This window comes from Opisthocomus hoazin, chromosome 2 (assembly GCF_030867145.1).
Source record: "Opisthocomus hoazin isolate bOpiHoa1 chromosome 2, bOpiHoa1.hap1, whole genome shotgun sequence".
NCBI lineage: Eukaryota > Metazoa > Chordata > Aves > Opisthocomiformes > Opisthocomidae > Opisthocomus > Opisthocomus hoazin.
In genome coordinates, this window is record NC_134415.1 from 101,101,571 (window position 1) to 101,128,817 (window position 27,247).

At 38.0% G+C, this 27,247-nt stretch overlaps 1 protein-coding gene across 1 annotated transcript in view; it reads left to right on the plus strand.

Annotated features, from left to right (window-relative positions):
- EYS (eyes shut homolog) overlaps nucleotides 1-27,247 on the plus strand; it is a 966,530-nt gene that overhangs the window by 393,307 nt on the left and 545,976 nt on the right. The window contains exons 23-26 of the mRNA XM_075414597.1: nucleotides 5,388-5,647; nucleotides 19,934-20,030; nucleotides 21,083-21,190; nucleotides 21,825-21,970. Of these exons, the coding sequence (XP_075270712.1) occupies nucleotides 5,388-5,647; nucleotides 19,934-20,030; nucleotides 21,083-21,190; nucleotides 21,825-21,970 (611 nt within the window). The remainder of the gene's footprint in view (nucleotides 1-5,387; nucleotides 5,648-19,933; nucleotides 20,031-21,082; nucleotides 21,191-21,824; nucleotides 21,971-27,247) is intronic.

Sequence of the window (27,247 nt, forward strand, 5' to 3'; positions counted from 1 at the left end):
AATTGGTACAAAATACAGAGGACTGAAAAGACTGGTTTCTCCTATTTTTCTGCTGTAAGAGGTCTGAAAGTAAAAAAATTTGCTGCTTCTGAAATCTGTTCTCCACTGGTATAATCATCTGCATTACTGCTTTTGTCAAGCTTTGACATTTTTCCAGAGCTTCTAGATGAGCTAGGTTGGAATGAGACCACCAATAGGCTTTGCTAATTCACAGAAAGTCACTTTAGAACTCTGCAGATTCTGAGTAGATTGTAGTTCCAGTTGGCATGCTGGAGAAATGGTGTTGGCTCAGGGCAGCTCTTGCCAGTGTGTGTAAACAACTGATGTAAGCGAGTGTAAAAGGTGGAGGCAGACTCTTCTCAGTGGTATGCAGTGACAGGACAAGAGGTAGTTGACAAAAGCTGAAATGCATGAAATTCCACTTTAAGAAAACGCTTTTTTTAATGTGAGGGTGGACAGGTGCTGGAACAGGTGTCCCAGAGAGGTTATGGAGTCTCCCATCTTTGGAGATACTCAAAACCATGTGTCGCATTAAAGGGGGGGGTAAGGGGAGTCTGATATTCAACTAGCCTGCCAGAGCCCTTCCAAGGACTTTCACTGAAACAGTTTCGCAAAGTTGAAACAATAGGTAATTTATTCAAGTGACAGTTATCACAGATTCGGAATTGCCGTTGATAAATTCACTGTCTACAAAAGTTGAGCTCAAAGTCATAGTTTAGCGCTTTAGTTAACAATGTGTTCCCGGGGATACGTCTGACAAAGTCAGAGGCGCGACTCTTACCAAAAAGGCGTCCCTTCTTGGGGAGGGAAGAGAGGTTCAGGCCTGTCGACCCGTCCATCAGGTGAAGTTCTCGCTTGGCTCCTCCTCCCAAAGAGAGTTTTCAAGTGCCAATTTTTGTATGTTTGGAAATCTTTTTGCGAGGTGGGACTAAGTCAATTATTGTGTATCGATTGGCTCTTGGCATGGAATGTCGTGTCGTCAGAAGCGGGACTCAGCAGTGTGACACGCCTTCGGAGCAGGCATCTTGGTATGTGTATTCGGGGGCCATCTGTGCTTTGTCCAAAGCAATCTCTGAAGCAATCTCTGGCTGCGCAGCCTCCGCGGCGCCCCACAGATCACTGAGTTTACAGAGATGGGCTATCCCCCCTTACTTTTGTCTGATAAGATAAGCACCAGTTATTTACTTCCTTTGTTAGCTCTTCGGTTCTTGATGCCTCAGTCCGTTTGTCTTGCATTCGACAAGTCCAGCCAGGCCATCGATTACACCAGGTTGGACACAGACCTGAGAAACCTGTTCCAGTTGACCCTGTCTTGAGCAGGGGGACTAGATGAGCCTTAAAGACTTTTTCAACATTAATATTACATTAATAATGTAATTATACTTACATTAATAATATATTAACATTAGTTTTTCTGGGTGCCATTCATGACAATAGCTTGCAATTTTTAACTTTGACTTTAACATTTAAGCAGGTAGTAAAATACAAAACCATGGATATAACATAGTGTGTATTTTCATAACTGTCTTTTATTTGAGTCTGTATGGCAAGCCCTTAAATCTGTGGAGAGACATATGGAAAGTCAACAGATAATACTTACGAAAGCTGATCTGTATGTATTAGAGAAGTTCTACACATCACAGTCAAAGCACTGTGTGGGATATATATTATTAAAATGAATAATTTCAATTAAAAAATCATACGTGATTTGATTTTGTAATATCAATTGAAGTATTTGGATTTGGTTATTTAAAAGGAAATATTTATATACATTCTGGAAATGTAAAATGAAGAATTTTTGCATCAACCTAAATCTCCTGTTTCTTTCATTACGTGTGCTAGAGTACGCTTCCTTGCTAGTGTATTCTTCCTCTTTTCAAAGATGTTATAAATCATTCTATGGTTTAATAGAAGCTTTTATTATTTAAAATTAAAATATAATTTCAACAGCCTGTCAGATTATTTTCAACAAAAAATACAATGTTTTTGTCTTTCCCCCCCCCCCCAAATTTTTCCCACAACTGATCGTAAAGTAGAAAGAGTGGGTTATCACTGTTCTAGATATTTCTAATGGGTTATCTTCTCATTAGTGTTTGTAGAAGTTACATAAACAAGTATGCAGTTAGGGTATGAAAAGATTAGATGCCGTTTGCTTAAATGTGTAATATAAAATGTTTTCATAGTTAATCTGGAAATATAGGATAGGCCTTATACAGGGACTGGCTGTGTATTTATATTTTTTTTAAATTTTGTATTTTTTTCATAAACACAAAAATTTTTATAAGAAAGGCTTTGTAAAAACTGTAAGTTCAGAATTTAAATCTATATGTGAATAAAGATAGTATTTTTGATTGTTCTTAAGAGAAAATGTAAAACACGCTTTCCAGTTTATTTTCTTTCTGGAGCTTAGCACATTGCCTGCGTTGTTTCCCTAATTTTATGACTTTAACAATGATCAAATTGTTTCAGATGCCCAGAGTAACTTATACATATAAATATGTGTTTTAGATTTATACCTATTTAGATTTACGTAAATTTTAGACTAAGTATACATATTTTAGACTTACAGTCTAAAACTTTCTTGCCTAAAGAGATTTTGATTATTAATTTGATGAATATGATAGTTTTCATATATATATAACTTGCATTTTGAGAATTCTGTTATAAAACTTGGCATTATTTAAACATGAAATACTGGCAAAGAAGTTCAGAAAAGTTTATATACTTTCTAAATGGTTTAGGAATAAACACAAAGTTGCATACAAAACATCTGTCATATTTACAATTTTCTCTTTAGAAGGTATATGAAAACTTTGACTGTATTTTGCTAGTACTGTTAGAAATTTTTTGTCTCCGTTTACAAGTTGGTTAAAAAACAAAGAAGTTGAGCAATGACTATCTTATGTTTATGTGGTCTCATAACAACATGTATAACATTCTTTTTTTGCTTGGGGATCCTGCTTGATTTTTCTAATGTAGCGGAGGAAGTGGTCACTTTGAAGAAGACGGTTTAATTGGGTTTTTGCCTTTTGATCAGATAATTTACAAGAATATAGTAATAATTATTAATAGTAATCATTAAGCTATAGTAGCTTAATTGATAGTCCACAGTTAAAAAACTCTGCTCTGTATTCTGTGCTTTTAGTACTTCTAACACCTCCTCCTTACCTTGTTTAAACAAACAGTTCTCATTAAGACAGAATGTTGTCTTGATGCTTAAAACTGGTTCTCGAGATAGACACATCTATGTATTTTTTCACGTTTAATGAGGGCACCAGCAACTTCTTAATAATACAGGTAAGAGTACAATAAAACTATGTTATTGTCTTCTTTGCATTAATATTGACCTTTGTATCTCGGTAGCTGGCATGAAGCCAGGGTAGGACTGGCTAGTTGTGTAGAGTAGATAATTACTGTGTTTCAGTGATCTCCATCTGGCATAAAGTTCCCTGTGGCCATACAGAATAGTTTTGATAACTCAGAGGCTGTTGTGAAACTCGTTAGGGAAAAGAAGGGAATGGAACATGTTTTATGTTTGTTCCTCTGCACCTCAGTTACACCCATAACAGTTGGGCAAGTTAAGACTTGAATCATATTCTCATAACATGAAGTGAAAGTCTTTCCATTTAATGAGCTTTCTAAGCTACAAATGGAGCATAGACAAGGTATTACATATCACTTTTGTAGTAGTTCATCAGTAGTAATTTATTCAGAACTTTGTCAATGAAGTCAAGAAAAATCTGAGCAGCTGTGAAACAGTTAACATCTAAAATACTTGTTCTGATCTTTTGGAACATTGTGTTATACTGTGTCCTCTATCAGCGATGTGGAGATACTTAATTTGCAATAGAGGCTTGTACTTTCATAGATTGACTACTTAGGAGAAAATTTGAGCACTGAGTAGTGAATGCCTTGTTTTTCAGTGTTATTCAGTGGATATTGCCTCAAGGTACCAGAGTGATGCTGCCATATTTAGCAAAAGAAGATATGTTTGTTGTGCATAAACACAGAGTAACAAAACATACTTATTTGTAACCATATTTCTAAAAATGTGCTTTGGGTGCTGTAACTGATAAATGGGTCCTGAAATGTGATTTTTTTTGTTGTAGTTACTGTAATGAATGCCTGTTGATAGTTAGAACTACTTTTCTTCCAATGAAAACCAGAGTAACCGGATTTTTTTAATCGTTACTGCTAAATTACTCAGGACTTTCAAATGAGAAAATTCCTCAGTAATACCCCTTTCTTTTCATGTGACATGAAAATTATACCCCACAAACTGATCATACAGAACATTCTAAATTTCAAAGAAAACACTGTGTGTGTTTTAAAATGGCCAAATTTGCCTGGTGTGTAACAAGCAATAGCCAGGCCTTATAGAACTACCTAATTGATTCTCCATTGAACAACCTATTATTTAAGAACAATTCCTTTTATCAAATTAGAACTATTAAACTATATGTGAATCATTTAATGCCCAAAATCAGTATCAGTCAAAACAGGTAAGAGCTGGTATAGTTAATCTTGTCTGTATTATCTGTTGTCCTGCAAAACCTTGCAAATACATCTTGAATTTAATTCTATCTTCAGTGAAAGTAATAAGAACAAATACATTTTAAAGCATAGACCCCTCTTTTATTGCTGCTAATGAGGAAATTTTCTCTGCGATCTTTGAAATCATTAACAAATTGTTATCTATGAATTTTTAGAACCTCATCATCATATTCATGTTGTAAATAAAACCAGATATTTATCTAATTCATGAAGATAGATTCTTTGTAATCAGTTGTATTGTAGATTTTGGTCCAGGTTTTCTCTTCTGTGTTGTCAATAACAGGTCTTCACAAGAGCATACGAAAAAGAGAAAAAACATAATGAGAAGAGGATTCTTTCATCATTTATTGTGGCTTTGACCTCCTACCTTCTTTCATAAAAGTGTACTAATGCCACCTGGTACATTTCATCCCAATCACTGAAGTAACTGCTTAGTAGTTTCACACGTGTGAAAATATGTCTTTCTGATCCTAAAGCTGAAAGAAACTTACTTTCCACATTTGATAATTTGTGGTGGTGTTTCAGGTTAAAGAATATCCACAGATGATCCTGTCAGCATTGACTAAACCAGGTGGTTCTCCAAGTGGATAAACCATGTGATTTAGAACAAGTCATTTTGCTTCTTCTCAAATAAATTGTGAGAGAAGAACCTGAATATAGCTTTTATTCATAGTGCAGTCTGATACAATTAGCAGAAAAAAGCAATGCACAGAAAGAGATTTTTTTTTTTTTTTTTAATGGAAATAATTGGGACTGATTCTGTGGTTCTGTGACTGGGCTAAACTGTTGATATTCTTTCTTCCACCACGTTGACTCCTTTTTTTTGTTTTCAGATGCACATGTACAGCAGGATGGACAGGGCCAGACTGCAGTGAAGATGTAAATGAATGTGATTCTGAACCATGCTTGAATGGAGCCACCTGCTATGAATCTGTTAAGCAGGGCCAGTTTGTATGCATTTGCCCTCCATTTTATACTGGTGACTTCTGCCATCAGCGCTTCAGTCCCTGTGAGCTGCCTTACAATCCATGCATGAACAATTCAACCTGCTTGGCACAAGATGATGGAAATCCAATGTGCATTTGCAAAACAGGTAAGAACTGGTATAGTTAATCTTCTCTGTTGTGTGTTGCACTGCAGAAAAGTTGCAAATATGTTTTGAATTTAATGCTGTATTCAGTGAAAGTAACAATGTGTGCCTTTCAAAGCACATAAAACCTACATGAATTATAGCAGGTCTGTCAGTTATGTGAAGAGACTGGTAAGATAGCTGTCAGTTTGCCTACTATTAATTTCTTTTATTACAGTACGTATTACATCTATGGCTGTTTAGATTCCTGCACTCAGAATTACTATTTCTGAGTCAGTTGTTACAGCAACATAGAGATTAGGCATGCACCTGGCCAGCAGAGCTGACAGATTAAATTGACAAAACAGACAGACAGAAACAGACAAAATATATGCAAATTGTTAAAAGTACAAACATTGGAGCAGGTTGAAAATGGTTCTTCTTCCTGCTGAGCTGTCAGAAAGGCCTGATGCATCAGGGGAGTAATCTTCGCCTGCCTAATGGATAGAGGGAATTGCTCTCCGTATGCCCAACAAGCAAAATCATAACAGGTGCTGACAGCTTTCCTGGGCCATGGTGTAAAGGACACGGTCTCTCCCTCGATGTTTAAGAACTGCTAACATGGAACGAAGCAACAGTTTAACTGTGCAGAACATCACTATGCAAGTCTGTATAGGAGTTGAAGAATACATTAACGAATTAAAACTGCAGTGAACATTTAAGTAGGGAGAGTACAAATACTGAATTTGGAATATAGGCAGGATTTTGAAGTCCTTGCTTTTATACTCATAAATGGTAAGGGTGTCCTAGGGATCAAGGATAGCAAATACATTAAATGCAGTGTTACACCACAATTACTCATTGTTTACTGGGCTGTAAAGATGTGGAGATAATACACAGAAGTCAGCAGTATTTATAGCTCAGGTTTTTTACTGTTGAGGTGAAAGTTACCACAAATAGCTGAGTTAAAAAAAAGTCACTGGGGTGATAATGTAAGCTGCTTATTGAATCAGCTTTTAGAAAAGCTGTTTTTTAAAAACAATTTTTAATACAGTGTATTGATTTTGAAACCTTTTTTCCAGAAATGATCTGTAGAGAGACATGTAGTTCAAGCCTTTTCTTAATGTTCCTCAGAGAAGTCTTCTTTTCAAAATATTTTTGTGCAGTTTCTCAAGAATCCAAAAAAACATGCAGCCAAGTTTCTCAGGGAACTTTGACAGAAACTTCAAGGATTCTTGAAGCTTGCAGCTGGGAATCCTCAGGGAACTAGCAGGAGAGTTATATGAGCCTGTAACATGCATTGCTAACAAATCTTGGAAAGTGGAAATTATTTCAGTATTGAAAAGGAGTAAAAGGCATTATTCATGAAATGAGTTACTCATTCATGCTAGGAAAAATACCGTCATTTATTCAGGACTCATGTCAAAAAAGGCGAGACAGTAAAATACAGAAATTTAATTGAAAGCATTTTATGGAAATCTATTTCTGCAATTGTCTTCTTTTCTTTTATTCTCCTATTTCTGTCTGCCATGTGCCTCCCTTTCTCTCCCAATAAACCTGTCATGGTTACAGGTCGAATCGCAAAGGGCAATCACACTGAGATAGCTAGGTTACTCCAAGATACCTGACTTAGTACCGGATGGCATGTAGATTAAACAAATTGCCAGTAGTTAAGAGTCCATTCATTAGAAGCAAAGAATCTGGTTTAGCAATAGTTGGAAAATGTAGCGGTTCTTAACAAATTCTAAAGATTACCTTTAGAAAACCATATCTGAGATGGATACAATGGGACTGCAAATCATGCTGTTGGCTGTGGTACTTAGTAGAAGAAAAAAATATCCACTCACTACAGAGAGTTGGGATTGGGATGCCATACTAGGACAGAGAAGACAAAAGCTGATAGATTGGACACAATCAAAGTTGGTTTAATACGTTAGCCTAAGACAGAATTACTGCAGCAAGTTGGTAGGGAGATAATGAAGTAATGATTAGTAGTAGTGTAAATCCAAATTACACATCTTTGTTCTTGTATGTATGTTGCAGAGCTACAGTTGTGTGGTTTAGCTTTAAAGATTTTTAAAACTCTGTAAGTAATACAAATGTAAAACTTACTTTTGAGGTGTCTGCCCTAGCTGTAGGGTTTTGCTTCGTGCGAGGAGATGGATTATGTCATTTGTAACATATAACTCATACTGGAGATTATGGAACAGTGTTAGACCATGATTTAAGTTTAGTTGTCTACACAAGCAGGTTAAACAGTTTAAAAAATTGTGATCTCTACAACTGTATGCTGATACATTCATAGTTGCAAGAATGTTGTAGGGTAGGCTACCATTGCAGGAGTTTAGGAATCAGTGCAATAGAGCAAGTTTCCAAAGAATTGTACAGAAAGCACTTCTTCTTACATACTTTGCCAATAATTGATAGCAAGGGTTTGATCAAGGCAATTGGGAGGAGATGGCTTTTTGAGCTATTATACATATACCCAGCATTGAATCTTGCCGTTAATGTCTCTTGAAATGCTACATACTAAATGCAAAGGAAACAGAGGAGGAAACTGACAATTTAGGACAAATAGAGTATTTTGTTGCTTTTCTGTTCTTAAAGAATTCCAGTCTTGGAGTGAATCTTAATAATAGAAATGAAAATTTAAGGTAATAGAAGAGAAAGGTAGGAAACATGAGCAAAGCTATAGAATATAAATAATGTTGAAATATTTGCAGCTGACCCTGTGCAACTATTCATGAATTCCCAGGAAGGTCTACATGCAAAAGATCCTAAGAGCAATTCAGCTGCATACATAAGTAAACTAGAGTGTTAATAAATTAGAGGATAAACATTAGACCATGCTGTTCTACATAATGCCAATAGCAAAAGTGTTGATTGCATAAAGGCAACCCAAATGGAAGACAGGACACTTTGGTAAAAGTAGTGCAGCTTTCAGAGAGCAGTGGTGTTCCAAGAAAGAAGAAATTACTGAAAAAGATACATTCAAAAATGAAGGAAAACTATGAGAGGGCATGCAACTACAGAGTGCAAGATCAGCCCTCTGGCTAAGACTGTTGAACAACAACAGGCCTACTTAATGATGAAATGGGAGACAAAAGGTAACAGTTATCACAGAAAAATGTGAAACCTGGGGAAATACAAGCACATGAATATTACAGAGAATTAAGAAGACAAAAAAAAATTTGCCGGCATAAACCATGCACCAGAAAATATCTAGTGTTTTCTAATAAAAGACTTTTTTGAACACTAATTTCTTCTTCTGCGAGAATGATTAGTAGATGTATCTAGGAGCTAAAACAAGGCAAGGTTGGTAGGGACAGCAGATAGAGTTGCTGCTGACATAAAGACAGGAAGGAAAAGACAAGGTTTTTGAATATAGAGGGCTTTTAGAATTCCCTCTGCTTATAACAGAAGGTAGAAGTTATTATCTTTCTTTAATATTAGATGTAGATCTTTCTTCATTAGTCCTAGTAATATCCTCAGCTCAGGATGCTTACCCAGTTTCCTTATTACAATAGAAGCAATATTCTGCTTAACTGCAGTTTTGTCATGGAAAAGTTACCGCAGAATCATAGAGTGGTTTGGGTTGGAAGGGACCTTAAAGACCATCTAGTTCCAACCCGCCTGCCATGGACAGGGACACCTTGCACTACATCAGGTTGCTCAAAGACCCATCCAACCTGGCCTTGAACAATTCCAGGGAGGGGGCATCTACAACTTCTCTGGGCAATATAGTCCAGTGCATAGTCCAGTGCCTCACAACCCTCACAATGAAGAATTTCTTTCTCATATCTAATCTAAATCTGCCCTCTTTTAGTTCAAAGCCATTACCGCTTTTCCTGTCACTACATGTCCTTGTAAAAAGTCCCTCTCCAGCTTTTTTGCAGGCCTCCTTCAGGTACTGGAAGGCTACTATAAGGTCCCCTGGTGACTGGGAGTCACTGGTCTTCACTTGGCCATTGAGCCATTGACCACAACTCTTCTGAGTGTGACCATCCAGCCATTTCCTTAGCCACCAAGTGGTCCATCTGTCAAATCCATGTCTCTCCAATTTAGAGACAAGGATGTCATGCAGGACAGTGTCAAATGATTTGCATAAGTCCAAGTAGTTCTCAGGAAAACATACGTGTAAATACATCATATATTGTGTGTATATTGTAGAATCAGAATAGTTTGGGTAGGAAGAACATTTAAAGGTCATCTAGTCCAAACTCTCTGCAATAAGCAGGGACATCTTCAGCTAGATCAGGTTGCTCAGAGCCCTGTCCAGCCTGACCTGGAATGGTTCCAGGGATGGACCATCTACCACCTTACTTGGCAGCCTGTTCCATTGTTTCACTACCCTCGTTGTAAAAATTTCTTCCTTATATCTGGTCTAAATGTACCCTCTTTTAGTTTAAAACCAGTACCTCCTGTCCTATCGCAACAGGCCCTGCTAATAAATTTGTCCCCATCTTTCTTATAAGCCCCCTTTAAGTACTGATGGGCCGCAATAAGGTCTCCCTGCAGCCTTCTCTTCTCCAGGCTGAACAGTCCCAACTCTCTCAGCCTTTCCTCATCGGAGAGTTGTTGCATCTCTCTGAACATTTCTGTGGCCTCCTCTGGACCCGCTCCAACAGGTCCACATCTTTCCTGTGCTGAGGGCTCCAGAGCTGGACACAAGACTCTAGGTGGGGTCTCACCAGAGCAGAGTAGAGGGGCAGAATCCCCTCATCCTGCTGGCCACGCTTGTCTTGATGCAGCCCAGGATACGGCTGGCTTTCAGGGCTGTGAGTGCACATCACCCCCTCATGTCCAGCTTCTCATCCACCAGTAACCTCAAGTCCTCCTCAGGAATGCTCTCGATCCCTTCATTCCCCAGCCTGTGTTAATACTGGAGGCTGCCCAGACCCGGGTGCAGGACACTGTGCTTCCCCTTGTTACAGCTCATGAGGTTCATGCAGGCACACTTCGCAAGCTTGTCCAGTTCCCTCTGGATGGCATCGCGTCCTTCTGGTGTGTCTACTTCACCACTCAGCGTGGTGTCATCTGCAAACTTGCTGAGGGTGGACTCAATCTCACTGTCTATGTCATTGATGAAGATACTAAACAGTACGCGTTTCATTATGGACCCCTAAGGGAGACCACTCGTCACTGATCTCCACTTGGACATGGAGCCATTGACCACTAACCACTGGCTGTGACCTTCCAACCAATTCCTCATCCACCGAACCGTTCACCCATCAAATCCATATCTCTCCGGTTTAGAAAGAAGGATATTCTGGGGGACTGTGTCCAAGGCCTTACAGAAGTCCAGATGACATCCATAGCCCTTCCTTTGTCCACTGATGTAGTCAGTCCACCATAGAAAGCCACTAGATTGGTCAGTGTTCTGGTTTCGGCTGCCGCCGGCAACAAAAGCCAAGGTCAAGTCCACCCCTCGGTCACGAGCCCATCGGTATGTCGCATCTCTTCCTTGGTGGGCCCATGGACACCATTGCAGAGGTTATCCGTGAATGTGAGACATGCGCTGCAATCAAGCAAGCCAAGCGGGTAAAGCCTCAGTGGTATGGAGGACGATGGTTAAAATATAAATATGCGGAAGCTTGGCAGATTGACTACATCACACTGCCACAAACCTGCCAAGGCAAGCGCTATGTGCTCACAATGGTGGAGGTCACCACCGGATGGCTGGAAACCTACCCTGTGCCCCATGCCACTGCCCGGAATACCATCCTGGGCCTTGAAAAACAAGTCCTGTGGCAACATGGCACTCCCGAAAGAATTGATTCAGACAACGGGACTCACTTTCGTAACAGCCTCATAGACACCTGGGCCAAAGAACACGGTATTGAGTGGGTGTATCACATCCCCTACCATGCACCAGCCTCTGGAAAGATCGAGCGGTACAATGGGCTGCTAAAAACCACTTTGAGGGCAATGGGGGGTGGGACTTTCAAAAACTGGGATACTCATTTAGCAAAGGCCACCTGGTTGGTTAACACCAGAGGGTCCACCAACCGAGCTGGTCCTGCCCAGTCAAAACCTCAGCGCCCTGTAGAAGGAGATAAAGTCCCTGTAGTGCACATGCGGAACATGTTAGGGAAGACAGTTTGGGTTAGTCCTGCCTCGGGCAAAGGCAAGCCCGTCTGGGGGATTGCTTTTGCTCAAGGACCTGGGTGTACCTGGTGGGTAATGCGGAAGAATGGGGAAGTCCGATGTGTACCTCATGGGGATTTGTTTTTGGGTGAGAATAGTCCATAAATAAATTGTATAAAGTCAATTGTTAAATATCCCTGTCACTGTCTGTTATCACTGTTATAATTGTTATGTGTTGTACCAGTAGTAGCATAGTAAGAATCAAGATTAAAGAAGGATGGACTTTTCTGATGAAAACCTAGCAGAGCACAGGGATGATGGAACCAGACCTGGTTTTCAACAACTGGCATCCAGCAACTTCATCAGGATCAACATCTCCTGCAGACTGTGGGCACGGGCCGTACCAGATACATCAGCTGTGAGCTCTGGATGCAGCAAGTGACCGCCCATCACCACACATCATCTCTCCTGCCACGGAAGACCATAACGACAGATGGAGCCCGAAGTCATGGATTAAATGAACTCAACGGACACTTTAGAGTGATGATCCATAGACTAAGGGAATGATATCTGGAGACAGGAGAAGTGGTGGTGATCGACTGGACAATGGGGGACCTGGGGTTGACGTAGATGGTATGGAATAAGGGGTGGATAATGTCCTGGGTTTGGCCAGGACAGGGTTAATTTTCACCGGACTCCAGGAAGGGGCACAGCTGGGGAGGTGGGGACTGACCCCACCTGGCCAAACAGAGCCTGGTATTCCATACCATATGCCGTCACACTGGGTTCCGGTGGGGGGAGGGGGGGGCGGGGCAGCGGGGACTCACTTGCGGCTTGGGGGGGGCGCGGCGCCGGTCCTGTTCGGGAGAGCGGGTGTCTGGGTCGTGCGGTTCGTTGTTGTGTTTCCTCCTTATCTGTATCGTTGTTGTTGCTGTTCCCTTTGTTTGCTGTTCTGTTAAACTGCCCTTATCCCGACCCACCAGTTTTCTGTCTGTTTCTTTTCATTGTCCTCCACACACCGGTGGGGGGAGGGGCGGCCACGTGGCGCTTTTGTTGCTGGCGGCAGCCGAAACCAAAACATTTATTTGGCGCCCAAGTGTGGGGCAGGGATAACTGCAGGGCTGAGCAGCGGGTGTTAAAGCTGCTTTCTTAGATTTTGTTAAATTTTGTTATAGGCATTTTTCTGTGTTAGCTAAATAGTCGCCAGTAAATATGTTGCTGACTTTGATCAGATGTCTGTGGTTTTTGAACCCTTATTTGCAGTATGTGTTTATTGCCATGCTGTTCATCATCACTGGGAAAAGGATTAGGATGATGATTTTGCTGTACTGTACGATATTGACTTATGATATGATAACATCACTGTGCATGAAATTAGTCTTTTATTTGCATGCGGCACTGCGGTCATTTCCATACCTCAGATCCTATGTCTTAGAATTTGTTAATAATCAAACCCAATCTGTGGGGAAAACCGAAGGGGATGCCTTCCCCCACTCTTTCGCCCCCCCCGCCCCCCCCCCCCCCCCCGGAACCCAGCGTGATGTCACATGGTATGGAATACCGGGCTCTGTTTGGCCAGGTGGAGTCAGCCCCCACCCCCCCGACTGTGCCCCTTCCTGGAGCCCGGTGAAAATTAACCCTGTCCTGGCCAAACCCAGGACAGTCAGGCACGACTTGCCTTTGGAGAGGCCATGCTGGCTGTCTTGAATCACCTCCCTGTCCTCCGTGTGCATTACTATAGCTTCTAGGAGAATCTGTTCCATGATCTTCCCAGGCACAGAGTTGAGGGTGACAGGTCGATATTACCAGGGTCCTGCTTTCTGTCCTTTTTAAAAATGGGTGCAGTGTTTCTGTTTTTCCAGTCACCAGGGACTTTACCCGACTGCCATGACTTTTCAAGTATCGTGGAGAGTGGCTTGGCAACTGCATCAGCCAGTTCCCTCAGGACTCTGGATGCATCTCATCAAGTCCCATAGACTTAGGTACATTTTTGCCTCAAGACGGAGACAAAAAAAATTGTTGAGTACCTCAGCCTTCTCCTGAGCCATTGTTACCAGTTTGCCAGCCTTGTTCATCATGGGGGGTATGCTTGCTTTGATCTTCTTTTCTGGTTGACATACCTGTAGAAGCCCTTCTTACTATTCTTTGTGTCCCTTGACAAGTTCAACTTCAGCTATGCCTTGGCCTTCCCGACACCGTCCCTGAATGACTGTGCAACATCCCTATACTTTTCACACGACACTTGTCCCTGCTTCCACTGCTTGTGCATTTCTTTCTTTCACTTTAGTTTGACCACCAGCTCTTGACTTGCCATACTGACCTCTTCCCTTCCTTTCCTCATTTCTTACACCTGGGGACTGAGAGCTGTTGCACTCTGTGGAGAGTGTTCTTAAAGGTCTGCCAACTCTACTCTGCTTGGTTATCCCTGAGGGCAGGTTTGCAGGGGGTCTTATTGACTAACTCCTTGAAGAGTTGGAAGTTTGCTTTCCTGAAATTCAGGGTTCTGACTTTACCCTTAGCCTGACCCATATCCCTCAGGACTGTGAACTCCACCAGTGCATGACCACTGCAGCTCAGGCTGCCTCCCAAATCTTCGGCTACCCAATTCAAAAATAGCATTATTTGGTCAGTGTTTGTGTTAGTTCAGTACCATTTTAGTGAGTCAGGAAACTCAGAAGGTAAATTAAATCAATGAAATAATGTATTTTTTATTGAAACAAATACACCAGAAAGTCTGGATTCATTTCAGCAGATGTTGATGTCCACAGTATTGAGAAGATACATATACGGATATGCACACGTTGAGAAGATCGCCCTGTACTCTATTTACAGTCAGTGAAGGGAAAGAGGCAGTTTTCTGAGGTAATTCATTTCACCCAAAAGCAGACATACAAAGTTAAATGGCTAATACTATAGAAATATTTATGTCACTCTACTGACTATATAGGCAGCATAGGATAATTTGTTCAGACAGTAGATGGGCTGAATTCCTTATCAGTTGCCTGTTGCCTGGATTATTATTTCTGTAGATATTTTTTTAATCTGTATAGTTCTGGGAAGAACACATTTTTAGAAGTGGGGTGAAAAAGAATGGAGAGTGGTGGTTTGTGTCATTATAGCACACAAGTAGTCAAATGCTTTGTCATTTGTGCTCATTGTATCTTTGAAGATACAAAGATAGAAGCTGAAAAGCTGTTTTATGCAAGAGGAATAGCATGAGTCATAAAGTTACAACCACCAGTTTTAGGGTGTAGGGAAAGTAAGTGTCTTGTTCCAGAAAAGGTGTTTGTGCGATCTAAGGAGAGTACTGTGTCATCTCTAAAGAGAAACTTTGTACTGGAATTAGCCATCCTATTTTTTATTTATCCTCCAAATATCCTTTCCAAAAGCGAGACTTTATGGTTCCGTTCTTGATGTTTAAAGGTAATTTTTGAAGTCCTTGTTTCAAACAGTTCTTTCCAGGACTTTCCTCACCGCTCGTACCAGACTACTGTCAGTAACCCCCGTGACACCTTCTTTCTTAATATCCTTTGTCCTACCATGATAATGATTATTTTTGTCTGTAGCATCTTATAGCTAGAGTGAGATAAACTATTTTTCAGCCTCTATCTGAAATAAGATTAAGTGAAAATTATCATAATCCACAAAATTTATAATATCAAGCTGAACTATTTAGTAGATGCTAACGAACAGAAGTTATGTAAATTGGAGATTGCTGTTGTCAAATTTCTGAGCCCTTCATTGCTAGTTTCTTTTTCAGACACATGCATACATAATTCACAAAGGGAAATAGCCTTCTTACCACATCTAACATTTCACACAACTTTGATTCTGATATGCGTACATACCTATGTTATACTGAATAACCTAAATATCTATACTAATGATTATAGGGCTATTGTGATATCTCTGCTGCTTGCAAACATTGTTTCGTAAATGGTTCACAGTAAGGAGACATATAATTTATGATACTGTGCTGATGAGTAAAACAGCATAGAGCTTATGGGGAAAGAATCCAGTTAGTCCTCTGTGTTAGCTGCAGACGTAAATTCTGTAATATTTCTCTGCAATGGAATAAGGAGATGAAAATGACCATAACTGTGACAGCAGATGTGTAGCTTCTGCGCTGCATATTCCTACACTTTGCAGCTCACAGAAGTCATATAGACAAAGTTGAGACACGCAGTAGCCATTTCCCATATTTCAGAGAAACGGGAGGAACAATAGGATCTGTTGCATCTTAAGTAACAGCATTTAATGCTTCATCCGTTGACAGCAAAACTGCCACAGGATGCTGGAATTTCTGTAAGCTAAAATGAATATATCATCCTCTCTGCACATAAATTGGAAGCAAATTTGAGCATACTGTCACACCCACTAGTGCTAATGTTGAGTATGAGAAAACTAGGCTTGAGATTAAATAGGCTGCTTTTGTGATTTCTCAGTAGAACAAAGGTATTTTTAGACCTCATATTATTAAAGTCACTTTCATGCTGGTTAAGCTGTTAAAAATACACAGAAATTAAAGTAAGTTCTCTAACACAAATAATTGCAATAATTTCTGTTGTTTTTAATCTCTGTTAATTTCTGAAAATCTTGAAATTGCTGTTATTATGAAAGCATAGCATTTCCAAGATACTTTTCAATTCTTCAAAAATGCCTATACATTTTCACTAAACTGGCAAATAAACACTTTAAATGAAGTACTGTCTCCCTGTAATTAAAAAAAAAAAGTAGATAAGTGGTAATACCAATGAGATTCTGTGTACATCTTCAGGTTTTCTGCTATGGCAGGAAAAATACTGTAAATGTTTGGCAAATAAAAACCATTTGTTTATTTGCCAGACTTTATACTTATATTTGTCTATCCTTTATATTGGACACCTGGGGAAAAAAAAAAAAAAAACAACACTTTTTTCTTGACTACAGTATTGGAGATTTTGAGCAGGTATCTAATGGAATTCTGTATTCACAAGTGACAACATATGCCATTTGCTCTTCCCTATTGATTAGATGCATCTTTTCATTCAGAAGTTCAGAATGGTTTGAACTGAGTTCAGAAAATTTTCAGGTTTTCCACATAAAAAGCACTGAAGTCAAAAATTGCATTTTCAATGTGTCACTCAGGTTTGACGCGTGGAAAAGCTACCTTGTAAAGTATATGACTGGAGACCTACATCAAATCATTTATATGTGCTATTGATTTACATTTTGGATCTTAAGTTTGACTGATTTGCAGTAGCAAAGACAACAAGTAGTTGCATTTTAAATGTGCATACTACTTTCCTACAGATAGTACTAAATTTTGTTACAGTAACAATGCATTACAGCACCGTGCATATTCTCAGGCTTTCAAGTAATGTAACACTTTACAAAACAGTTTGCTTAAAATAAAAATTATTGTGTTTTGTAAGTCAAACAAATTAATTGCACTCACAGTATAAACTACAAATAAAACATTAATTTTCTGTTGCCTGCATTAAGTGAATGCTTTTTTACATACTGCAAATTTCTTTGCAACTGAAAAATGTTTGTTTCCGTACTATAACTGACATCTTAAAGATTTTTAAGTCAGTTTCCCTCATTATCTTTTTTTCTTTCTTCTTGCAACACATGAAATAATTTGGAAACATGTCTACATTACTGTAAAAATTGCATCCATGCATTAATTTCAGTTTAAGTATCCCAGAAGATCACAGCTATATGCGACAGCAGTTGTAGCTTATACCAAATAACCTGGTGTATTACATTACCCTTTAAATTGTGCTTGACTTTCATGTCAAATACAAGAACTACATAAGTCCATGAATGTTAGACCCATGATGTATCTTATAGCTTCAACAAGCACTATGTAAATAAACTACCGAGGTTGTTTTTTCCTTAAACCAGTTCCACTTAGGTGTGAGCATTTTAAGTATTCTTTTGGATCTGAAAGCAGTATGATTAGTATCTGTCCAAGTATATTAAAATAATTTTTATTCTAACATTGCAGTATACATTTTGAGGTTTGACAAACTGTTTGTACGAGTGATGTGCGCAGTGTTATACTTCTTTATTTTCGTAATTTACTCTGAAAACATGTATCAGGAATGGATTAAAATTGGCCTATTAGCATATGCCTGTATTGAAACATCTTTTGAACAAGCTCCATAAATTATGAATGTACTGAAGCACAGACGTGCAGAAATTATGAATGAAATAATGTTAAATAACACTGCTAATATTTTTCAGGTCCTTTTAAGCAAATTTGAGTGTCTCCCATTAACCGTTTTAGTTGAAAGCAGAGGGACAGAGGATTTTTGTACCTTATTCTACCAAATATTTTACACAGCTTTTGTGAAACATCATACAGATGGGAAATAAATGAGGGTATCACTCACGCTCAAGATATTTCTGAGAAAAGGATAACATCATAAGAATATAGGTGACTATAATTGAAGGATTAGTTTGAGATACATTTCAGCCTTTATTTTCCAGCTTCGTAGCAGACACTGCTATGAAACCTTAAGCAAGTATTCAGGAGTTATTTCTGTCAGGTCTAGAAAGTCAGGTTGTTGAAGAGAAAAATCTTAGTAAGAAAAAGATACCAACTATTTTGATGTGGGCTGATGTTTAGATCGGACTTTGGAGTGCCAGCAGAGATTTTTCTCTACAGCTTTCCCTACATCTCTCACCAAGCCACTTAATTTTTCCAGTAATGATTTTCTCTAGATAAAAAATGAGCCATACTATGCTAACTGCGATCTTTCATGATTTCCCCACTTTCACGAAATACTTTGAAAGCCACAAATGCATAATGCAGCAATAAAAGTCATTGCTATCCTTATTTTGGTACCTAAAAAAGTACTGATGACAATTTTTACCTGTTGTTTTAACAGAGAGTCCAGTAAAGGCTTCATCATACTTATTTAATACACACTGAATTTTAGTGGCTGTTTTTATAGTTATTTTAATTTAATTTTGATATCTATGGTGAACACCATAAATGCTCTTCAGTCACTCTGTTGTCAGGGGTCATGTATTATAGTCACCACAGTGCAAACAGTTTCTTCATTGTAATGGATTCATTACTACATCAGCTGAAACATATATTCAATTCATGCAAAATTCAACTAAGTAGCTATAATTCTTCCACTGTATATCATTTTAGCACAACTATGTATTTAGTAGAACACTTATTTATGTGAACGTTGTAAGACGTAGTATGCTGCCTAAGAGCAAAACTAATATTCTTATATCACTGAAAAAATCTCTGCTTTCTCTTTAGCACATATTCTGGGATGTTTACACAGGTAAATGTAATGTATTATGCAAGTAATGTACTGTGCAGATAAGATCTTGATCACAATTTTCTTCATTTAAATTTTAAAACCCATTATGTTTTCTCATCTATTGACTGCTTTGAATAAATGTGGTCTCTCTAACTTCCATTATGCTCTGTAATGTATTAATTATTGAACTAGCTTTTAGTTTCTCATATTGTCCCACACTCCCCCAGAAAGCCTTTTCAGTCCCTTAAAATGGATTATATTTCCCCAGTATATTTAGCCAGGTGCTCCATCCAAATCTGTTCTCTCAGGTTCATTAAAGTACATTAACACTTCTCATACTCCGGAAGTCTTGTAATCCGGAAATGAATTTATTGAAGCTAAGGAACAAAAGTAGTTGGAGAAAGTTTATTTAGGGTTGCATCCACTTGCTGCCTGTGATCTTAAAGTCAGGGAGCAGTGACGGCTGGCTGCTCCAAAAGCGAAGGTAAGACAGGAAGTCTTATCAAGGCTGCCAGGGAGGGGACCTCACTGTCAAGGGTCCTGCCTGACGGTATCTGAATGAGGCAAGCAGGGCAGGGACAACAACGGTGTCCAGGCTCAAAGTAGTACACCAGTTTGCCAGCCAAGTCTACAGGGAGTGGGGCAGGTCCAAGGTCAAGCCAGGGAGCTAGTCTGAAGGCCAAAATCAGAATCCAGATAAACAGGTATACGGCTAGACATGCACATATGTAGAGCCTCAACTTACATGCTCTCAAGAGAAGGGGTAGTCACCACTGATGCTTCTCTCGGTTCTTTTTTGAACAGCAGCTGAGGTTTCTCAGGCCTGCCACTTGTGTTGTCTCAAGTTGACCCTAAGCTCAGACAGTCAAACCTCCAAGAGGATCTGTGATCCTTATATTCACATTCTGTAGTAGTATTCACTCATTCACAGTTAATATAATCTGTGTTTCAGGATTCGAAGGTACTTACTGTGAAATTAACAATGACGAGTGCATCTCCAATCCATGCCAGAATGAAGGTCTCTGTGTGGACGGGATTAACCATTACAGGTGAGGAAAATTATTTGAATGACAGATATTCAATATGATACGTGGATGTTTATCATTTTTCTCTTCTTTTGGTGCTTTGCCTGTGTTAACATTTGCTGTCCTTCAGAGATGTAGTACATCATTTTTAGTGATGTGTTTGACTCTTTACTGTTACTTTACACTTAAAATCTTCTTGTGGTCAAAAAGACGTACATGTACACCATACACATAGGTCCAAAAATCTGTTGTAGGCGAATTAAAATCTTAACTATTCAATCAAAATATAACGGACAGTTGTTATTAGTCCAATTACAATAATACTAATAGTCCAAGCTCAAATTAATAGAAAACAGTTTCATGAACAATATAGTTATTGTTGCATAATAAATCTTGCAGTTACCTAGCTCTTGTCTCTGTTGTTATGATTACCCTCACAATGTCTGTCTGGGTGCTCGATCAGTGATTTCAGTCTTCCTCAAGAAGAACTGGCAGTGTTATTACAAGTCAACAGCATCTAGAAGTCTTTGCCAGGAAAAGTGTGATGTTTACAGTGCGGGTTTTCTCATCTTCAGTCTCAGGGCTACTTGGAGCTATTTTTGTATGTTTCCTTGTCATTATTTACTTCCTTTGTACTGTTTACCAGCTTCCCCAGCCCACACGGACACAAAAGGCTATTACTTGTAACACTGTGATTGTCCCTGTGTGTCACACCCTTACCATAGGTGCTGTTCCCAGAGCTGAAGCTAAAGCATGAGAGACAGCAGTCAGTTGGCTCCAGGGCAGGTGCCAAAAAAGTGAAAACCAGCTCAGGCCAAGTCAAGTTCTGAGCCCTTGCACAGTGATGTCAGCACAAAGCCTATGGCTTTCAACTAATAATCACAAAAATCTTATATCTTGGGCTGTAGTCACTGTACTTATGAAGCTTGTTAAAGTACAGCACTTTGTAATGATCAGAAAAAAGCAAACATAATTTTGGAACCACCTAATTTGTACCACTCAAAATCTGCCACATTTTTTAATATAGAATCATTCTATATTAAACTAAAAAGTAATAGTGACATCCTTTTCGCTAGGTGCTCCTGCCAACATGGCTTTACTGGAACACTATGTGAGGTGGAAACTAATGAATGCCTATCAAGACCCTGCAAAAACAGTGGAACTTGCCTGGATCTTGTAAACAGGTTAGTTACTAGTAAATGAAAAGCAATTCCATAATTTCCTTGTGTGTAAAGTCTGCTTGCTGCCTTGAGGTTTGGATGGGGCCTTCAGCATATGACCAGGATTCTGCATTAAAATGAGGTAGGCAGATGCTACTGACTCAGCTATTTGTTTATGTGACCTGAGAGGAAACCAGAAGGGAAACTGTCTTCAGAACAACTTGTTCTTTTCCTGATTACCTTTTTTTTTTTTTTTTTAATTTGGAATAACAGTGAAATAGATCCTGAAATTGCTACATCTCTCTTTTCAGCTTCCAACAATGACCTTTTCTAATGTAAATGTTTACTAAATATTAAGTGTAAACAAGAGAAAAATTTGTATGTTGTGTTTGTTCCATAACACTCTACAGTTATTCAGAGACTTGTGTCAAAAGAACATTAGTCTTTAAGTCATTCCTTACACTTTCAGCTAAAATTATTGTGCACACTTTTTCTACTTGCTTCAGAAACATGGAAATAAGAAGTCTGTTAATTCTCTTAATATGGATGATGATTAGGGACACCAGCTTAGCATCAGGACTCACATATAGCTTCAGAATATAGGAATAGTTCATGTTATTTACTTCTGTTGACTTACCTGATTTTCCCTTTTCTGAAGATTCATCTGTAACTGTGTACCTGGATACTATGGGTCTCTGTGTGAGATGGACGTAGATGAGTGTGAAACTTTGCCTTGCTTGCATGGGGGAAGCTGCATCAACACGCTTGGAGGCTATCAGTGTTACTGTCCCCCTGGATTCACAGGTATGGTCCGTTCCCTATCACAGTGAAGAAGGCTATTTTACAGGTTTTACATGTTGTTTATTTTGTAGCAATGGCCTCAACTAAACCAAGAAAGAGTACACAGGCTCATTTGCTTATTGGAGGATAAATCAGTATTTATTCAAATAGAACTTCGATCCGATTCTTGCTAAGTAGCTCAAGATGTTATTTGCATTAAGTCTTGATTTATGATATCTTAAGTCACCCATACATTCAGCTGAAACACATGAGAAGAGAGATTTTATGGTGCAAAGGAAATTAATGTTTTCTGAATTCAGCCAAGAAAAAAAGTATTATCACAGATATAGAGTAAAATTTACAAATATAATAAAATCCTACTTTGTCTTTTGAATTTGCACAGAACCATAGTAACACTTGGACTTTACTGACCTGTTGGGCTGACACTGTTGCCTTTAGTGTTAATCTTTACATTTTTACAGAACTAATGACAAAATATTTAATGAGTAGCGATGCAGTAAAATTTCTCTAAAATGAGGTTGACATTTGTTTAAATGCTCTGCATGTTGAAGAACTAGTAGTTCATACTTAATGTTTTGATATATCCAGCTTAAGCAACCTGAAAACATGGGGTCATATGACTCTTTGCAGAAATGTTTATAGTTGTCTGCCTCAAGTTGTATCTTTCTACGTTCTTTCTGCATAAAATGTTTTTTTCCTATCCGTTCCAGCCTGTGATGAATACCACAAAATTCATAAGATTAGAAAGGATGCAGTTCACATCCACTGAACTGAGAGGAATGTAATTTCTCCATAGTACAAAGAACAAGTACAGTTTTGGGAATATCTATATAGCTGTATATCCTTCTTCCGTTCACCACAAACTTTAGTCGACATACTGCTTGTGCAGTGTTCTTCAAAATTATCCTTGACATTTATATAATTCTGCTGTCTAAACTTTTAAAAGCTCCCCCTCCACCCCCATATTTTCTTCAGAAAGGCTGTGTTCTGAATAGTACTTCTCAGATATCTCAGAAACTATGGTTCATTAGACAGCAGTGCTGCAGATTTATGATTTTAACTAATAGATGTAAAACAGCTGTGTTCACCTTTATGTATATGGTTCTGTAAGAATTCCCGGTTGTATTCATAAAAGACAAGATACCTGTACCCGAAGAGTTTATGAGACTAATTTGAAAAGGAACAAGAAATCTGCAGGTGTGCTTTCTTTTTATGATTCTTCATTATTGACTAAGCAGTTTGACTTGATTTCTTTTCCCTAACATGTTTAACCTGCAAGGATAGGATGTTGGGTTTTGTCAGGAGGTTTTTGTGAGTTTGCTTTTAATCAGCTGTAATAGTCGTTTATTACTACAAGTAGCTATTTACTGGTAGAAATTCTTTTAGTGTATTTACAAGAATAGTAGCTTACTATTTACTAACAAGGGTGGTGTGATATCCAGGTGTCTATCAAACACTGACACTTACTCAAAAATTAGTGATAGATTGCCTATCGCTTAATTATAACCAGTGATCCCCGCCCTTAAAGTGACACTGGTTGGACATGCACTATGCAATGTTGAACATCTACTATGCAATGTACCAGTTAGATTAAGTCTGAAGGAATAATTCATCCAATAAAAAGTGTTTGGTATGGCAGTTGAACTAAGGCTTTAAAATGAAGTTGCAGTGTTAGCAGGCCCAGGTGTGAGTAAAAGTAATTTGATTTCAAAGCAAGGTCTTTTCAGAGCAAGACACTGCTTTTCTGGATTGTGGAACAGTAAGAGCATGTCAAGTGTATGTTTCCCTGACAAGCACACAGAATTGTAAAGTAGGTCTCTGGTATTTTGAGGTTTTGAAAACTTTTTCTAGAAATTACAATTCAAATAGCTAATAGCTGATTTTTCATATTTAATTTAGCAATTTTTTTTAAGTTACCTACACTACAGAAAAGGAAATTATACTATTTGAGAGTACGAAGCTTTGGAATTATATATAGTGAAAGAACATCCTTTAAAACTATAAAATATTAGTATTTAAGATACTGAATTTATAATAGTATAACAAAAATAATTTAGTTCTTTGAAAGACAGGTGTATTTCCACTTTCATCTTCAGTAATTTCATAAATTTAGGAATAGCCTTTTTTTTGTCATGGACAAGGTGTCTTTAAAGATACATAACGGTGTGTATTGATTTAAATGATCGTTTGAATTTCAAAAATGTTTTAATGTACTTGTACAGAGGTAGCTTTAATCATTGACTATAATTATGAAAATATTATAGATTTATGAATTTGAATGGAAACAGGAAGCAAATTGCAATACTTTAAATGTGTTAGGCTAAATTGTATTACTACATTTATTTTATTTATAAAAACTTATTTTAAAAGTATTAACTTCCATCAGACATTTTGAATGTTTTTTCTGGTCATCATGTAATTTAATTTCTTAGAGAAGGCAGTTTTTAGATACTGATCTCTGCTCTGAAAGCTCTAAAATTTTGACAGCTGATGTATCATTTAAAATTTTAAGTTTCCATAAACTTATCTTGCTTTGGATTTATTCTATTTCATTTGAACTAGCTGTTTAAAAAAAACACATTAATTTTTTTTTATTTTTTCTCAACACTGCTAAGATAAAATCTACTGTTTTGCAGCTCAGGTAAACTCTTGCAAAAAGTGATCACAGTTCATATGAAAAATGCACAGATGTATCCTTTCTGTCAGGATGTAATTGGCAGAAATAATGGTCTTCTTAAACCCTGGAAATCACTAATAAACCCTGGTTAAAGTCCTCACACCAGATACTTTGGAAAATATACCTAAGAGATCTGAGCACTCGGGAAACTGTTTTTTCCGTAGCCCAAAATGAAAATTGACTTAATAAAGCGATACTGTGTTAGAAAGAAGAGAAGAGTAACAGGAAGATAATACCAAAGAAGCAACTAATCCTTTTCAAAAGTAGGCAGTTCCTTTCCTCTGTTTTCTTTTTTGGCAAAATTCCTTCTAGGGATGACTGCATTCTCTCTTCTGCAGTAGTCTTCTACATATGTATGGTTTTCCTCAATCGTGCTGGCTATCGAGGCTGCGTCAAAGGTGCGGATGACCCAGTGACATGAACTTTCCATCCCCAGCTTAGCCCCTCTTATTTTTTTACTTGCTTTGGCTGGCCAGTTTTGCTCCATGACACTGTGCTGCTCACTTCCACTTGGTACTCTTGATCACACAAGATCTAATTGTTCCAGCTCTATCAGCTGCTGCTGTTATTTTATCTGTATTTGCTCTTTAGCAACTGTATATATAGGGTATACATCATCCTTGTTGCCCAAAAGAATCTTTGCAAACAGACATAAGTGTTCCTTGAGATTTATGACTTAAGCATACTAAAGCTACAAACTGTCTCCTTTCGTTAGTTTGACCACTCACTTCCAAGCACACAGAAACATCATTAATTTTTCCCATTTTTAAACTGCATTGCAAAAAGTATCAATTTATTTTAAATAGGATTAAACTTCCATGTTCTAAGACAAGGGCCTGGAAAACTGTTTTTGATGTTTAATGCTGAGATACCACAAAGAAACTTAACAGTAGCATAGCATAAAGTCTCTAGGTAACCAGTCAGCTACAAAATTCTGTGAGCTCTTCAATTTTTCAGTCTGATCATTCTCGTTCTATACCTCCGATATTTACATGAGAGAAGTCTGGCTTCATTTATAGAAATAACTGTGGAAAAATCAGTGGCTAAAAGTCCTAAGTAGAATAGCTCTTTACTCAAGGTCACAGTTGTTACTGTTTATTGTTTGTACCTTGATGGTACCTAAGTGTTAGGTATAACATTGTGAAACTTTGACTAAACGGTCAGTCATTCGTTGGCTGGAGTGATGGGTGTTGATGGTATTAACAAGAACTGTTGAATTTATACTCCAAATGTTGTAAAGAAACAAGCAACTCTAAACATTATGCTTTGTAATGTATCAAATATAAGACAGTGTATATAGAGGATAGATCTTTCAAATAAGAAAAGAACATGCTTACATAGTCATCTTTTAGCACTCAGATACCTTTTAAAATATGTCTTACTCAGTGACTGTTTGTATGATTCCAGAGTCCTTTGATTTCACAAATGTTCCTATAAATACAGGAAATTTTCTCATAATCTAAGGAAATCAAAGGAGAATCAAAACCCATGTCAGATTTAATTTTGGTTTGGTAGGTTACTAAACTTTTGTTAGAAAATCTGAAGATACAGTGCAAACAAGTAGAACTCTTACAACTGTTTGTGGATTTATAAATTAGAATATAATCAGCAATTTAAAATTAAAAACAAAATAGGGAAATATAATCAAAGAGTATAGCTATATCTTTATTATCACAAATCAATGTGCTGTTGCATTCTTAATGTGTACTGGTACACAATTATCTAAGAATAAAACAATAAAAAAATGCATATATGTATATTCCACTGAGTTTTATATTAAAAACCTGTTAATTAAAACACTAATATTACTTTCCCTTTGGCTGCACAATAAAACATCTTAAAATGAACAAGTAATTATGTAATGTATTATAATCACTTACCCTGAAGGTCGTTTTCATGATTGAGGTGTTAATCACTTTTTTGTAAATCTTACCATCTCAATAGCCTTACATCAAAGTATAATCCAGATGATTCAGACATACCCCAAGTGAAATATTTTTCATGTCCATACGAAATTTATTTTACATTCAAGTGTCTGGGTCACCAAGTCTGCTGCAAAATGGGTTTAAGAAGAATACAGATTTTTTTACTGTAGAATTTTCTTTGGTAAGTCCTAATTGCTTCTATTGAAAGATTCTAGGATTACAGAGTCATTACTACCTTCATTGATGGACTTGGTCATTCTTAAGTCTTTATTTTCTGATTTTCTTTGTTTGAGGTTAACTAAATAATTCTAAGATCTCCTGGAAAGACAGAAGTTTTTTTCCTAAAATGTGTTGGGTTGACCTTGGCCAGCTGCTCACCCAGCCACTCTCTCAGTCACTCGCTTCAGAAGGACAGGAGAAAAAGACAAGAAACTTCATGGGTCAAGATAAAGACAGGGAAATCACTTACCAGTTGCCGTCATGGGCAAAACAGACTCGACCTGGGGAAAATTAATATATTTGATTGCCAATTAAATAGTTTTTTTGATGGTAAGAAACAAAGACAAAATAAAGCAACACTTTCTGTCCTTCATCCCCCCTCCGCTTCACTGGCTGAACTTCATTCCCAACTCCTCTACCGCCACACTCCAAGTGGCAGAAGGAGATGGGTAATGGGAG